This window comes from Leptodactylus fuscus, chromosome 2 (genome assembly GCF_031893055.1).
Source record: "Leptodactylus fuscus isolate aLepFus1 chromosome 2, aLepFus1.hap2, whole genome shotgun sequence".
In the NCBI taxonomy this organism is placed as follows: domain Eukaryota; kingdom Metazoa; phylum Chordata; class Amphibia; order Anura; family Leptodactylidae; genus Leptodactylus; species Leptodactylus fuscus.
The window spans coordinates 127,579,895-127,597,119 of NC_134266.1; the positions used below are offsets into that span (position 1 = coordinate 127,579,895).

The 17,225-nt window shown below is 41.5% G+C and overlaps 1 protein-coding gene across 4 annotated transcripts in view; it reads left to right on the plus strand.

The window, feature by feature from the left end:
• Nucleotides 1-4,291, plus strand: part of INPP5B (inositol polyphosphate-5-phosphatase B) — a 73,479-nt gene extending 69,188 nt beyond the window's left edge. For 3 of the 4 annotated variants that reach the window (XM_075264516.1, XM_075264518.1, XM_075264517.1), the window contains one exon: nt 2,052-4,290. In XM_075264516.1, coding sequence (XP_075120617.1) covers nt 2,052-2,173 — 122 coding nt within the window. In that variant the 3' untranslated portion in view covers nt 2,174-4,290. Of the gene's footprint in view, nt 1-2,051 lie in introns of all 4 variants that reach the window. The other variant, XM_075264519.1, reaches the window with a different exon arrangement.
• Nucleotides 4,292-17,225: the final 12,934 nt, after the last annotated feature.

A 17,225-nucleotide genomic window follows, 5' to 3' on the forward strand; every position in this document is an offset into this window, starting at 1 on the left:
ATAACCTCTCTATGCAGCTTTTCTCTGCAGCAGTTGGATACTCTTTGGTGGTCCGGTAGGCTAGCTCTTTGGTTACTCCTCACTTATCCATAGGGCTCCTGTTCATTGTGCAGCCAAAATTACATGTCTACTAGTCCTATGATTTCCATCATTCCAGGACTATTCTTCTTGTTGCGGTTTCATTGTTGTGGGCTCAGAGTATATGTAGGAAAAGGTTTAGCATAAAATAGAGTTGACTGTATTGATGTACATATAACTATGTTAACATGCTTTATGATACTATTCTGCTTAGTACTTGGCATCAGTATTTTTATGTCCAAATTGGGAAATTTAGACCCACGTGTTGTTTTGGCTTACAAATACTGATGCAAAACACTAAGCAGTTTACTTCCTTGTGAACATCCTAAAAGTTTCCTTGACATGCAATGACCTACTGTATTTTCCGGACAATAAGACACACCTAGGTTTTATACGAGGAAAAAAGGGGGGAAAAAATTTGGAGCAAAAAATGTGGTAAAATATTTAATAACATATGGTAGTTGTAGTTTTGCCACATTGACAGATGTCCGTGCAGCTGTACAGGGATGCAGATGGCGTGTTGTGTGTTTTTTTTTTTTTTTTTTTTTTTGGGGGGGGGGATGTACTTTTTAGTTATATCACTTTGGGGAATGTCTATTACGTTGATCACTTTTTATTCAAATCATAGGCGAAACGGCAAAAAAAAAAAACAGCAGTTCGGCAGTTTTGATTTATTTTTTTTTCCTGCTACGATGTTCACTCTACGGGAGAAATATTTTTATAAGTTTGTAAACTGGGCATTTTCAGACACTGGGATAACTAATGTGTTTGTGTTTCACAGTAATATTCTACTTTTATATATAAAAGGGAAAGGGGGCTTGAACCTGCAGTAATTTAATTGCAAGTCCCATAAACTGCAATACAAATGTATTGTAGTCTATGGGAGATTCTATACATTACTATTGAGACTGGTCATAGACCAGCCTCAGTTAGTAATATTACTATGACAAGTCTGGGAGCCTTCATTAGGCTCCCGGCTGTCACAGGAACAGGACAGCCCCTGCAATTTCGCCGCATGGGAGCCTGCAACAAGAAAGGTATGGGGTCGGTGGGGACCGGCCCCGAAGGGCAGTTGTGGTACTCTGATCGCGGGCATTACTTCCTGTAAGCTCCAGCAGAGTGGACTCTGATCACAATCATTTGCTCCGGGTCTCCGCTGTACATTACAGGGGAGACCCGGTTGCTATGGTGACCGTTCTGCAGCAGAGCGGCTGCTATTATCTTTACAGACTCGACATGCGCTGTAATAGCATGACAGATGACGGGATGAATTCACACCACCGTGACAGTCTCCTCCAAGCCCAGAGCCCGAACATTATCCTACTCCTGCCGCTGCAGGAGTGGGCCGATGCTGCGACCCGGCTCCTCCGCCCCCTCTACATTTGGACTTTAAGGCTCATAAGCCATATTCCTCAAATTTTTTGGGAAAAAAAGTGCATCTTATAGTCCAAAAAAGAACTGTAGTTAGCTATTTATTTATTTGTTTACTTGTATAGCGCCATCATATTCCACAGCTCTTTACAGAGATGTTGTCAACACTGTCCCAAATAGGGCACAAAATGTAAATATACTGTCAGTATGTGTTTGGAGTATGGGAGGAAACTGCTGTACCCAAATAAAACCCAAGCAGATACTGGGAGAGCATACAAACCAGCAGAAGTTGCTCCACGCTGTTTCCATAACTACAGAAATGAATGGGAGCTACAGAAACCTTATAGCATGCTTAGCTGTTCTGTTTTTATAACTGTGGAGCTATGGAAACAGTGTTGCTCATTTACTTCTATCGGAGTTATGGTGATAGCGTCCCATTAGTAAGGACTTGTGGCTAGTAAATAACTGTCTTAATCATATTGAGATGAATTTAAAGGGGTTTCCTGGCTCTATATGCATTTTTGCTATTGATTACCTATCCAGAGTATAGGTCATTAGTTTGTTTTTTCTGCTTTTAACACATTTGTTTTTTTTTTTCTCAGCAAGTATATTTGGAAACCTAATACTACGACCTCCGCCAGATCAGTCATCACCAAGCAACTTGGACAAGAGAAAGTGTCAGGAGTTTGTTCAGCATTTCCTCAGTGCTGCAAAAAGTCCTTAGTATCTGAAAACTGTCTGATTAACCATCTGGTTAGTGTGAACAACTCAGTATTTATGGAGCCCCATTCTAAAGACTGATATTCTTATATTGTGCATCTCCATGTTTCCTGAATAAGTAAAGATGAACTTGTATTTCTTTACTAACAAACGCCGCTGTGCCTTAAATGTAGTCTGTCAGACACAAAATTGTCATGGAGCCTACTCCAGTACCTAATAGTGTGTAGTGACAAATGAGTCCAAAGTGCCTCGGTTGTGGCTGAGCGCCATTTTGAATCGCTAGCAAAATGTATAATATGATGCCTCCTCTACCCTGACCAGTAACAGTGATGTAATTGCAGATGTTCGGCTTTCCCCTGAGCTTAGTTGTTCTATGCATGTATGGCAATCTACTTCAGAAAGAAGAGAAGAACGGCTTGTTCTTCTGGGTGTAGGATGACTTCAGCCACCCATGTGCAGTATAGCATGCCGCAATACAGATAGCTCAGAGGGAGGCTGAATTGCTGCCATTACATTGCTGTTGCTGGACATTGATAAGGCTGGTAGCAGAGGCAGACCTGCTTGTGATGGTCAGTGGTTCGCCACACTTACATGCACTTTGGACTATGTAAAGCCACCATTGAAAATAATGCCACTATTCTCAAAAAATGATTATAGGACTTTGATCATGTCTCTGGGCACTGGTGGAGTTGCATGATGATAATTTTTGCTGACAGACTCCCTTTAAGTAAGAGGGATATTAATGAGTACCAGACATTCCATTTTATTTTGCCTAGCTTACCTCAATGTTCACTTTTGTTTCACACCTAAGGGGGCAGTCACAATAATGTTGGTAGTGTCCGTTGCTAGCATCCTTAACACAATGTTAACAACGAACACTGACATCCATCATGAATCCGTTGAACATCCCACTAGCTAGTAGCAGAAAAAGAAGCGACATGCCCTGATCTGGAGCGGAATGCCGCAATTGGATGCCAGTACATTGCATCGGCATTCCGTCGCAGGTAGGCGTGCGGTATGTTCACACGCGGAATCCATTTTCCGCTTTGTGAACGTACCCTAACATTACATTGTGTTTTGTTAAATGTCAGTGTTATTAAAGATTTGTAATGGTTTCCTAATGGACTTGTTAAGGCTGAGGTGTTCTGATCTGGTCTGTACATGATTCGTCTAATGATGAGGCCATTAGTCGTGGCTGCTGAGACCAATGTGTGGCCATGTAGTGACTGTAAACCATGTTGGCTGATTAGTTTAATGTACATTAGCATAGTTTTCAAGTACGTTGGAGTAAGTACACAGCTGCAGCGAAATATCTGTGTATTAAAGGGGCTCTATCATTGGAAAAAGTCATTTTTAACTAATCACATCCTTGCATAGACTTTAGAAAGGCTTTTCCACACCTACCTTTTGTATGTAAATCACCTCAGTAGATTTTGAATAAGCCCAATTTTATTCATACGCTAATTAACCTTCTCTGGGCACCCTGGCTATCTCTTTGTGCACTGTCTTCTGTATATACAGCACAGGCTGCTGCTGACTCCTCCTCCCTGCTCTCATACACAGCAGGGAGAGGAGAGCTCGCTGACAACTTCCTGTGCACCCTAACTTCCTGAGACCCTAATTAGCATATGAATAAAGATGGACTTATTCAAATACTACTGAGGCAATTTACATACAAAAGATATGTGTAGAATCGACTTTCTAAAGGCTATGCAAGGATGTGATTAGTTAAAAATGACTTTTACCAATGATAGAGCCCCTTTAAAGGATGAGTTTTCTTTTACCCGCAGAGCAAGGGTCTAACGGATTGAGAACTAATAAATAAATGATACTACATTGCTTATTCTAACCTTTTGTTCTTAGTCAGGAATTCTATGTATTCGTGACCAGTAACTTGGTAGATGTATACTACAATATTACCGGTGCCATAAGTCAGCCAGCTTATTAGAACCAGAAGGTATTACCAGCCACATAATATACTGTATATCCTTTATTGACATGCTAGATAACTGACCTGTGTGTGGCATATATCATATGTATTTTTAGACTGTAATGTCATTTGTAAAAAAAAAAAAAAAGTTTTATTTTACTTTTTTAAGCTACATTGATTGTATATTGATTGTTGAATAAGTTTGTACAGACATTTTCTATCTCCTACAGACAGTATATATTTGCAAGACACTTAAGATGTTTTAATTTTTTATTTAATTTTTTTGTTATCAATACAAAGAAGAAACTATTTTGAAACGTGATGTAAACTACAAAACCTCTAGTAAGTTACTAATGGAGAATAAAAATTTCATTATGACTTTGTTTCTGTCTTATTTATTTATATTCCATGTAGTGAGAGATGTTATGAACATTGCTCTCAGTCCCCATTGTATTGGTGTCACTAGAGCTCCATAGTTGTCAGAAATACAATAGCTCTCCGTTCACTCAGTTTGCTATACTTTTCATGACCGCTAGAGTACCCCATGAATAAAGACTGTCATAAAGGTCTTCAAAGCGATAACACAGATTAATGCTAAAGCCCCACGGGACAATTCACAGCGCTAAAGCACTGTGAGAACAACCACGGCGGGAACACATCATGGTTCTTCCTGCAGCACTTTGAACAGAAAGTTCGTTTAGTTTTCCTCCACCGACTTTACCATTATATCTACAGGGAAGCTGCTGGCGTTTCCGTAGATATAATTGACATGATGCGATTTCCAAAACCACAACAGTTTCTGAAATTGCGTGTCCGCACTGCATTTTTTCCGCAAAGTGGGCATGGGATTCGCATGAATCCCATCCACTTTTCTATTATTGCAAAACACCGCAATTTTTCCCACAGCGTTTCCACTGTGGGCAAATCAAGGTGTTTGCGGCCCATGGGGTCCCGGCCTAAAGTAGTTTTCTGCTGGGACTTCTTTATTCATGTTCTGTTCCTAGGATAGGCCATCAATTGAAGATCATTTGGGGGTCTAAAATCCGGGACCCACATGGATCAGATGGTTGAAGCAAAAGGGAGCGTCACTTAAGCTTCTAATGCCATGTGATGTCACTTTCATTGGTCACATAGCTTGATCGCAGCTCAGTCTCATTCTAGAGAAAGGGCTAACCTGTGAGGCTAAGTTCACACAGAGTTTTTCGGTCAGGGTTTTGGCAGAAATCTGCCTCCAAACCCTGAACCAAAAAACGCCTTATCATTCAAAGTATACAAAATGCTTCTGAGTCTTTTCCGCTAGTGTTTTTTTCCGTTAGCGGCAAAAAAGAAGCAAGATGTCCATTCTTTTTGAAGCCAGGAGCGTTTTCCTGCTTGCGGTTTCAATGCAAGTCAATGGGAGCCGGTTTTTCCTGCTCGCAGTTTTTTGGTCAGAAACCTGAATCGAAAATGGAAACCTAATCAGGAAATGCCAGGCTTTTTTTTTTTTTTTTTAAATATAATTCATTACCACATCCCAAAAGGAAACAGATCAGGAAACTGCTCGAAAAACACCTCAAAAAAAGCTTCAGGAAATGCTTCAAATGGCAAAAAACGCCTCAGGAGACTCCTCCACGTGTTTTCCAGTCCGGTTTTGACAATGACAAAACCCTGACCAAAAAACTCTGTGTGAACTTAGCCTGATACCAAGAACAGCCACTGTACAAATGTACGGCAGTGAGCTTGGTAAGTACTAGAGGAGCTGCAGCACTCACCCAGATACTTTAGCTTCTTCAAACAGCTGATTGACCCCAAGATCCCCATTGTCTGACCTCTGCTGATCTTTGTCTGGACAACCCCATGCACTGGCATGAAGTCATACTGGAATAGAAAAGGGCCATGGGTCAACACGGTGGCTCAGTGGTTAGCACTCCTGCAGCGCTGGAGTCCTGGGTTCGAATAACGCCAGGAACAACATCTGCAAGGAGTTTGTATTTTCTCCTTGTGTTTGTGTGGATTTTGTCCCATTCTACAAAGACATACTGATAGGAAAAAAGGGGAGGTGAAAAAACCTACTCTCCTGTCCCGGGTGCTCCGATGTCCTCCCAGTGCGGTCTAGTCCTATAGTCCAGTAGAAGACAACAATGGAGCTGCATGACCGGACCATGCAGGGAGCCACTGGAGCTTCAAGGAAAGGCAAGAATGATTTTTTATTTTTTTTTCTCCACCATCCCCAGCCTATTTAAATAATCATTTGATTGTCCGACAAACACTTTAATAATTTTCCAGATGGAAAATAGATGGATTTTTGTACACCTGACAGGTGTGACAGGAAGCTCCAGGACCCTAATGTAAAATATTTTCCAGGCCCTCCCCAACTGTAATGCATCATCATATTGAGAAGAAACAACGTATTGGTCTCCTAAGGCTCCTGGGCATAGGTGCCAATGTACACCCTGCATCCTCTCAATTTATGCCTCTGACATTTGAAGCAATGGGAGTGAAACACGTGAATATAATAAGGTGTGGCCCGATACTTTCTTTGTATAGGGTATCTTTCCAGCAATATATTTTGGTCATCTAAGAAGCCTGGCAGGAAGAGGGGGTCCAAGAAGGCATTCATGTCTGGCATCTCTGTTGGGGAGTCTCTTCACAGGTCTTCATAGTAATCCTGTATGATGAAGTTACTACTTTAGTCATTCCAGGTGAGAATACCAGGAGAGGGCTGTAATTAAGTTATTGAATAGTCTGGCTAGGTAGTAGCCCATCCTGTTAGCCCATTAAGTAGTACAGGGTTTGGAAGCATCACTGTTTTTTGGTTTTTTTCTGCATGACTGCAAAATGATATTACCCCTTAGAACTGACTCGGATGCGGGTGATAGAAGAGTAATGTCCTTGATATGTTCAATGTTTATAGTAATATAGTGGCTTTAAGATATATTATAAGCCCAAATTGGTGGGAAATGAACCTGCTTATAGAAGTGGATATCTAGCTTCTGCTTAGAGAAGACATTACTATGGGATTAGTTTTGACTCTTGACGTGTCTACATAGTGTGAAGTAAATGTTAGGAATTAATCAATATGGGAATATGAGGAACAGCAGAGTAGAAAATGTATTTTATGGCTACTGGGGTATATCATTCACTATGAATCACACAAATTCAGTTTTGTAAGTGTATGTGTTGAAGGGAGGGATGTGAGGACAAGGGCCAGATCTCTAACTATATGAGTTTTAACCATCAGCTATTATGAATGTGTCGTGAGAGTAGGAGAATTTGGGGCCATACAGGTTTAGCGGGGTATATGGTTTACCCATTAGAAATCTGTTGCATGGATCTGGTTATCTGTAACTGATGAAATATGGCGGGTCCTTTTAAAAAAGTATTGCTAGTCTATCTACAGAACCATATACCGTGTTTCCCCGAAAATAAGACCGTCTCTTATATTAAATTCTCATCCTAAATATAGGACATGTCTTATTTTCGGGGGTGGGGGTTTTATGGAGCAGGGGATTGAAAAAAAAAATTTGGGCATTGTATTTTAGATTTTTGCCATGCAGCGTACAACATGACTAAGGGGGCGTTCACACTACCATCGGTGTCCGACAGGTAGTGTCCGCTGCTAATGTCCGTTCAAAATCTTGCACGGACATTAGCAGCGGACACTACCGATGGTAGTGTGAACGCTCCCTAAGACATTACCTTTATTCTGTGGGTCGATATTTAAACAATATGTAATTTTTTTTTTTTTTTTAATGCGTTTCTACTTTTGCAGAACAAAACACATTTGGGCACATAAATCAATTATTTTTGCATTACCAGCTTCTATGATGTGTACGATTTTTATTTTACGGTTGCCAGAGTTAGTTGAGGGATTATGTTTATGCAGGACAACCTATCGTTTTATTGGTACATTTTTGGGGTATTTCTTCCTGTTATGCCTGCAAGCAGATTCCAGTCCCATCTGGACTCAAGACTCATTCTACTCGTGCAGTAGCCTCCTCATGGGCTTAGGGGGCCTTCCATTGAGCAGATTAAATAGCTACTTGGGGTCACCTTTTACAAACGTTATAAATTGGATGTTATTTGGAATACAGATTTAGCCCTTGACCACAAAAGTGCTGTCTGCTGTGGCTTCCCCTTGATGCTTTCTCTGTCATTACTATCGGTGCTGTTGTGGAGGAAAGAGGGAAAGATGATTAAACCTACAGGTATTTGGATTTCCCTTTAACCTCCACAACGGCATGGGCTTAATTTTGTTAAGAGGGTGTTTTTTCACAGTGTTTTTTCACGTGTGTTTATAATTACATGATTCCAAGTCCTCTGATATTACTGGAGTGCAAATGAAGGAGAGTATCAGGATTCACTATCTGGCTGCTGCACCTTTAACATTACTATGCCAACCTGGGAAGCTTTCTCCTAACACAGGCATCGACTAATTAGTTTACTACTCTTGGTTTGGCTCTGTTACCTGTTGTATCTATTTGCTTGTTATTGTCTCTGTGGCTTGTTCTCAGATTTCCCTTTGTCTCCTTTCTGCTTTTCATGCTTGTTCGGCTATGTGTCCTTTGGCTTGAGTCCTGGACTTTACATTTGTCTCATGATTTGGTCTCTTACATCCTCTCTGTTATTGACGCGTGCCTGTACAACTTCTCTTGTCTCCACTACTGACTAAGTTATAGTGGATTTTATTTTGGTTTCTTCAGCAGTGCATTTACTATCGGTTCATCTATCTGTTTGATGACAATACAGATTCCCAGATTCAGCCTTTTATATATGATGGCTTCTTGTAGATTTTTGTCCCTGGGGCGTGGAATTCCTACTCCCATTGTGGATGTTAAAGAGAAATCTAATTACCGGTAAGAGTAGTTATCATATATCTATTAAGCGGCTTTCCATACCTGTGACACCATAACCATAACAAACGACTTGGAAAGATGGTTGGTTTTTCCAAGACTGGCCATAATGTGTGAATACCCAGATGGATAGATAATTCTGTGCTGTAGTAGAGGTGAGACCCTCAGCCCAGACATCAAGTAAGTAGAGTTGGCCAGCCAAAACTCTATACCTCACAGAGTTTTGGGTCTTTGTTAAGTACTGATATTCAGTTTATGTTTAAATGAGTTACTCCATATGAAAGAGATTATGACAGAATTTAATCTCTTGAAGGCTTTAGGAATCTGGTCTGCAGCAGGTCCTAGAAGGTATAATCCTTTGGGGAGGAAGATAATTTTGAACAAATTTATACAACCTGTGTGTAGACAAATGGAGAGTACCCCATATGTTACACTTGGACTCGATGTAACTCAGCAGGGAGTAGATCTTCATCCCATGTGACTTATTGTTTTGGTGAAATATATATAACCAGATACTTATAATTTACTAGTGGGCAAGATTTTTAACAGGCAGTGAGCCACCCAAGATTGCTCCAGATAAAAGGCAAATTCCTCCAAAAGCTGGAGGAGTCTAGAAAGAGAGAAAAATAGAAAAAAAAATCAGGGCACTCACCAGCCAGTAGTAAAATTCACCAAACTTTAATAATCTTCCATAAAAATAGGTACTTGAACAGCATTTACAGACGGGGGTAGGGTAGATAGGATGTAGAAGAAATGAAGCGACGACCGTTTCGTGCTAAATGCACTTCATCAGGCTTCCTCTGATGAAGTGCATTTAGCACGAAACGGTCGTCTCTTCATTTCTTCTACATCCCATCTACCCTACCCCCGTCTGTAAATGCTGTTCAAGTACCTATTTTTATGGAAGATTATTAAAGTTTGGTGAATTTTACTACTGGCTGGTGAGTGCCCTGATTTTTTTTCTATTTTTTTGCACTATATTGGACTATTTGTTTAACAGTGAGCACCACCTGAATGCCAGATCATCTAGTTTGAGATCCAGTGATTTGGTGTATGTTCAAACCCACAGAACGGTGCCGCTGCTTTTGAACTTTTTTGCATCTAGAAAGAGAGACCTATGGTTTGGTATGAGATAATAATATGAGATTGTCTACATATAAACCACTGTAGTCTCCCAAGGCTTCCCCTCACTAAACAGAGTCTCACAGGAAGTGCCAATAGTTCTATTGCCATGGCGGACAGAAGTAGCAATATAGGACACCCCTTATAGGTGCTCCTACCATGGTTAAAGAAGGAGGAACATTACCCATTGACAAACAGATTTGCAGTATGCTTTTTAGACAGATCAGACATCCATCCGTTGACCAAGGCCACATCTGCTTAGCACATCTAACAAATGCTGCCACTCCACAGAGTTGAAAAGCCTTGTCTGCATCTAGTGAGGCAAATGTCCCTCACTCACCCCTGCCCTTGCCTATCTGTGAGACACCCAATATTCTTTGAATATTATCTGTGTTGCTCTTGTCTGGCACGAAGCCTAAATGATCGAAATGTATTAAGCTAAGAATAAGTTGCGCAGTCAGACCATTTATAATCTACATTCAGCAGCAAAATGGGTCTAAAAGATGCACAAGCTAAAGGGTTTTTGAGCTATCCTACAGCTCCTGCTTCACGACTGTGTTCTCCGTATGCTTCGGCCCCGGCAGCTGTAGGCACAATGTGATGACGTCACTCGTGTTGCTCCTGCAGCTCCCAGAACACTCCATGACTAGGACTGCAGACAGGTGAGCGAGGAGAGGTGAGTATCAGTGTGTTTCATTTTAAACTTTGGGTGCAAATTGATGGGGAAGATGAAACTAGGGGCACATGAAGGGGGCACATTAAACTGGGGAAAGATGAAGAGTGGCATTAAACTGGAGGCAGATGAAGGAGGAACAGTAAACTGGGGGCAGATGAAGGGAGGACATGAAACTGGGGGTAGACGAAGGGGGGCATTAAACTGGAAGCAGATAAGATAATGTGAAGGTTATAATCATGTAATGTATGAAAAACATTGGCATTCTTAAAAGCTGAATGCTAGATATAGTTGCTTATGCTTGAAACTAGGATATAGTAAGATGGCACTTGCAGTTCAGAGTGCAAGAAAAACAAATGCTTGGATTGCTGCCAGAAGACAGCTCCCTTGGGACAAGCGCAGGACCAGGAGTAGCTGGCTATATATGGAACTGCTTAAACTTTCTGTTTGATTGAGATGTACGACACCAATCAGGAACAAATACAAATAACTTATGTTATTGTTATCTCCCTTCCTTTCTCTGCTGCTATTTAACCTAACTTGCCTTAAATAAACTGCATCAGTTCACTTTCTCCTCAGCTGAGAGAGGAACTAATACGAACATTGCAAGTGGTGTGACTTCTTTACTGCCTGGCACTCGGCCTAATTAATTAGGATGACGACAGGATTACCCAGGATTATTGGTCAATTGGTCATCAACACAGCCTTTGACCTTATTAATAATAGTGCCACCATGGGGAAATTCAAAGGATTAGTGTGTTATAGAATCATGGATAGTACAGTCGTATATAGCAAGAGAGAACACATACAAGCTCATAGCAGATAGAGAGATACTAGGAGTCATAGCAACTAAAAAGAAAGAAAAAAACTTCAGGATCATATAGTTCTCTGTGCAAAGTGATGTTGATAATACAGCCTGACCGCGGCTGGAGGACACGAGAGGGACACAGCATGTAGACATAATAGGCAGCATCAGCTTTTTGCAGAGGTGGGGGACATATGTAGCTATCAAGATAACGTGATAGTTCCTTTGGTAGGTAGTAGGATCTCATGCTCACAGCTCACAAAGCTTCTGGGGACTCCTTGGGCCCATTGATGCCATAACCAAATTTAGTTGACTACGTTGCTATGAAGAGAAACCCCTTTAAGAAAATACCACGAATCACCAGCTGTATGGAATTGTGGGTTAGGCCACAGCTTTATTTACAAATAAACATATAAACTAACAACTTAAGCATGTCCATGCCCAACTTACGGCACTTCCTCTTCCTCCCGAACGTCCAGTTGTGGGATAGTGGGCATGTAGGTCTAATACTTTACACGTATATCTTAGCATGGACTGCCGCCAAGCTGTGACAACGAATTCCTGAAAGACAAGGAGAGAAAGCCAAAACACCAACCAGACCATGGGCAGCAAAACCAAGAAGGCAGGGTGGGAGGGTGTTCCTCTTACCGCAATTTTGGCAGAAGGTAAGACACCCCCCTACGTGCCCCTTATTATATAGCCCAGATAACCCCTCCTTATGTAAACAAAATATGTTACCCATCTCCAGGCAGAGAGCACTACATCCCTTATCACTGGGCAGATTAACCCCTTAAGCCAAGGAGTCCACAGCCCTCTCCTTAGGCAGTACAGGGCTCTCTAAGAATGTCTTATGGACAGATGAGACAAAAAACAAACACATCAGCTCTATGTTTACAGGTGGAAAAATGAAGCATATCTTGTAAAGAACACTGTCCCTATTGTGAAACAAGGAGGCTCTGTTGTGTTCTTGGGCTGCCTTGCTGCATCTGGCACAGGGTGTCTTGAATCTGTATAGGATACAATGGAATCTCAAGACTCAGGGATTCTAGAGAGAAATGTCCTGCCCAGTGTCAGAAAGCTTGGTTTCAGTTGCAGGTCATGGGTCTTACAACAGGATAATGACCCAAAACACACAGCTAAAAACACCCAAGAATGACTAAGAGGAAAACATTGGACTATTCTGAAGTGGCCTTCTATGAGCCCTGACCTAAATCCTATTGAGCATCTGTGGAAAAAGCTGAAATATGCCGTCCGGAAAAGGCCCCCTTCAAACCTGAGACATCTGGAGCAGTTTGCTCATGAGGAGTGGGCCACAATACCTGGTGAGAGGTGCAGAATCTCATTGACAGTTACAGGAACCGTTTGATTGCAGTAATTGCCTCAAAAGGTTGTGCAACAAAATATTAAGATAAGGGAACCATCATTTCTGTCCAGGTCTGTTTCATGAGTTTTATTTTTTTAAAATTCTGTTGAAGCGAAAAGCAATGTCTGACTTTCTTTTGTTTATTCTTAATTTTTATTTATTATTACTTTTGTCGGATTCAAGTTATTTCTGTGACCATTGTGGTTTTTTCTTTCATTAAATGAGGGGTACCAACAATTTTGTCCATGTGTGTTTACGTACCTGTGAGCTTATCTTCACAATAAAGGGGAACTGATCAAGGACTGCATAACATCCTCGTGACTCAGAGACGTCACTTCTTCTGAATGGTTTCCTTTTCTTTTTCATTGAACCCAGACTACTGTGACAACTTTTCCAGATAACTGCAAGATTTGTTGCCCAAAAATAATTCCTCTCACCTCTCCACTCTATATAGCAGGGGTAGGCAACCTTCAGCACTCCAGCTGTTGTAATATTACAACTCCCAGCATGCACACTTGCTCTGCTGTAACTGGAGTGAATGGAGCATGTTGTGAATTGTAGTTTCACAACAGCTGGAGTGCCGAAGGTTGCTGACCGCTGCTTTATAGCAACATGAGGAGGATCAGAGCAGTATTCAAGAGCAGATCCAGGTGTGCTTGATACGGCATCTGTTTTGTCTGGGATATTTACTGTTCAGGGCGGCCATATGGAAGCTCTGAAATTAGGAAGAAAGAGACAGTAGAGAATAAATAGCGCTCCTCAGTCTTTGTCATTATTACTTGACTTTGTATACATTGGTAATGCAGGTTTTATAATCCACAGCTTTTATTTAGAAGCGCGGTATTAATGTGTAATAGGAGTCCACATCCGCAGCATCTAGATCAGGCGTAGGGAACCTTCGGCTCTCCAGATGCTGTAAATCTGTAACCCCCAACATGCTCCATTCACTTCCATGGGAATTCCAAGAACAGCAGAGCCAGTATGCATGCTGGGAGTTGTAGTTTTGCAACAGCTGGAGAGCCGTACGTTCCCTAACCCTGATCTAGATGACAATGAGCGGCCTGACACTCTGACAACGGTAATAACAATTATTACACCAATGACTCTGTAGGAGACTCAGAATGGCCTCTCACAGATGATCCCTGCATATAGCCACTTGCTGTAAAACAACAGATAGGACCAAAATTTAAACCAAGGTCTATAAGCAAAATCAGAAATGTGGATATTGTACGTAGCCTCTCAATTTCTAGGAAAAGAGAGAGTTAAGAAGCCTCTGCAATGTGAGTCGGGTATGATCACAGGATAACATAATTTATAAGGGGGAAGAAAAGAGCCAGGAATGATAAAAGTAATGGACTTTTTTACTGGGGTGTAGCTAAACTATATCTCTAGTTCTGGTTATATAAGGAGTTATTTGAGGACTTTATGGCGGTTTTATATGGGTGCTGTTAAGTGGGATTGTATGACACTGTCATTTGTGTCTTGTTTAGCAGTAGTTAAGTGTTGCATAGCCCTGCTTCAGTATATGGATCCTACTGTATATGATACTATTACAGTATATGGGCCCTGTATGAAACTGTACAGTATGTGGAACCCTGTATAGTACTGTACGATATGTGGGTCCTGTATGGCACTGTATGATATGTGGGCCCTGTATGACACTGTACAGTATGTGGTGTAGGGCATACCTCTCAACTGTCCCGGATTCTGTGGGACAGTCCCAGATTGTGAGTCGTGTTGTGCTGTCCCGGTTGGCGGGAGGTATGTCCCGGATTCAACTCATCTGAGTCTGGAGAGGATGCAGATGAGTTGAATACAGTGGTGAAGCAGGAGCAGACAGCTCCTGTCTCACCACTGTTCTCCTGCATGGTCCGGCTCCAGGAGCTGTGGGCGCAATGCGATGATGTCACTCACATCGTGCCTACAGCTCCCTGAACGGTTCAGGACAAGAGACTGCAGAATGCGCAGCAGGGGAGTAAGAAGTCGTGAGTATAAGTGATCTTATTATGTTGAACTTTGGGGGGGACATTAGGCTGGGGAGAGATAAAGGGGGACATAAAACTGGTGGCAGATTAGGGAGGCAATTAAACTTGGTGCACATGAAGTAGGGGACATTAAATTGAAAACAGAGGAGGATATTAAATCCGTGGCAGATGAAGGGGGCCATTAAGCTGGTAGCAATTGAAGGGGGGGGGGCAATTAAACTGGGAGCAGGTGAAGGGGGACATTAAACTGGAGTAAATTGGAGGAGGACATTAAACCATGGGGGTAGCTGGAGGGGGACATGTCTACCTCTACTTGCCTCCAGTTTAATATACCCTTCCAGTTGTCCCAGTTTAATGCCCTCCTCTATTTGCTCCCAGTTTAAAGTAGGACACGAGGCGAGGGACTTCATACTGTGGGGCCATTGGAGAGGAACATTATAATGTGGGGTCATATAATGTTAGGGTGACAGTAGGAGCATTACACTGTGTGTGGGCACAAAGAAAAATGGGTGAGAATTGTCAATGTAAAAGTGGGTGGAGCTAAATTTGCCACACATTTTGTCGCTCTTTCTGTCCTTTGAAAGTTGGGAGATTTTATATATATATATATATATATATATATATATATATATATATATATATATATATATATATATAATGTGTGTGTGTATATATATATATAGCTATATATATATAATGTGTGTGTATATATACAGTATATATATATATATAATGTGTGTATATATATATATATATATATATATATATATATATAATGTGTGTATATATATATGTGTATATATATATATAATGTGTGTATATATATATATATATATATATATATATACACTCACCGGCCACTTTATTAGGTACACCTGTCCAACTGCTCGTTAACACTTAATTTCTAATCAGCCAATCACATGGCGGCAACTCAGTGCATTTAGGCATGTAGACATGGTCAAGACAATCTCCTGCAGTTCAAACCGAGCATCAGTATGGGGAAGAAAGGTGATTTGAGTGCCTTTGAACGTGGCATGGTTGTTGGTGCCAGAAGGGCTGGTCTGAGTATTTCAGAAACTGCTGATCTACTGGGATTTTCACGCACAACCATCTCTAGGGTTTACAGAGAATGGTCCGAAAAAGAAAAAACATCCAGTGAGCGGCAGTTCTGTGGGGGGAAATGCGTTGTTGATGCCAGAGGTCAGAGGAGAATGGCCAGACTGGTTCGAGCTGATAGAAAGGCAACAGTGACTCAAATAGCCACCCGTTACAACCAAGGTAGCCAGAAGAGCATCTCTGAACGCACAGTACGTCGAACTTTGAGGCAGATGGGCTACAGCAGCAGAAGACCACACCGGGTGCCACTCCTTTCAGCTAAGAACAGGAAACTGAGGCTACAATTTGCACAAGCTCATCGAAATTGGACAATTGAAGACTGGAAAAACGTTGCCTGGTCTGATGAGTCTCGATTTCTGCTGCGACATTCAGATGGTAGGGTCAGAATTTGGCGTCAACAACATGAAAGCATGGATCCATCCTGCCTTGTATCAACGGTTCAGGCTGGTGGTGTCATGGTGTGGGGAATATTTTCTTGGCACTCTTTGGGCCCCTTGGTACCAATTGAGCATCGTTGCAACGCCAAAGCCTACCTGAGTATTGTTGCTGACCATGTCCATCCCTTTATGACCACAATGTACCCAACATCTGATGGCTACTTTCAGCAGGATAATGCGCCATGTCATAAAGCTGGAATCATCTCAGACTGGTTTCTTGAACATGACAATGAGTTCACTGTACTCCAATGGCCTCCACAGTCACCAGATCTCAATCCAATAGAGCATCTTTGGGATGTGGTGGAACGGGAGATTCGCATCATGGATGTGCAGCCGACAAATCTGCGGCAACTGTGTGATGCCATCATGTCAATATGGACCAAAATCTCTGAGGAATGCTTCCAGCACCTTGTTGAATCTATGCCACGAAGAATTGAGGCAGTTCTGAAGGCAAAAGGGGGTCCAACCCGTTACTAGCATGGTGTACCTAATAAAGTGGCCGGTGAGTGTATATATATATATATATATATATATATATATATAATGTGTGTGTATATATATATATATATATGTATAGTGTGTATATATATATATATTTTGTGTGTGTGTATATATATATATATATATAATTTTAGATTTCTATCTACATATAGATATATATCTACTGTATATATACGTTCTTCCGGTGTAAGAGCCATTACTTATGACGTACAGAGCACTTCCGTCGCCTCACATGATCATCACACGCGTCGAGCGCTTTCAGCGATGTTTGACCCTCTTTGTATTCCGTCTC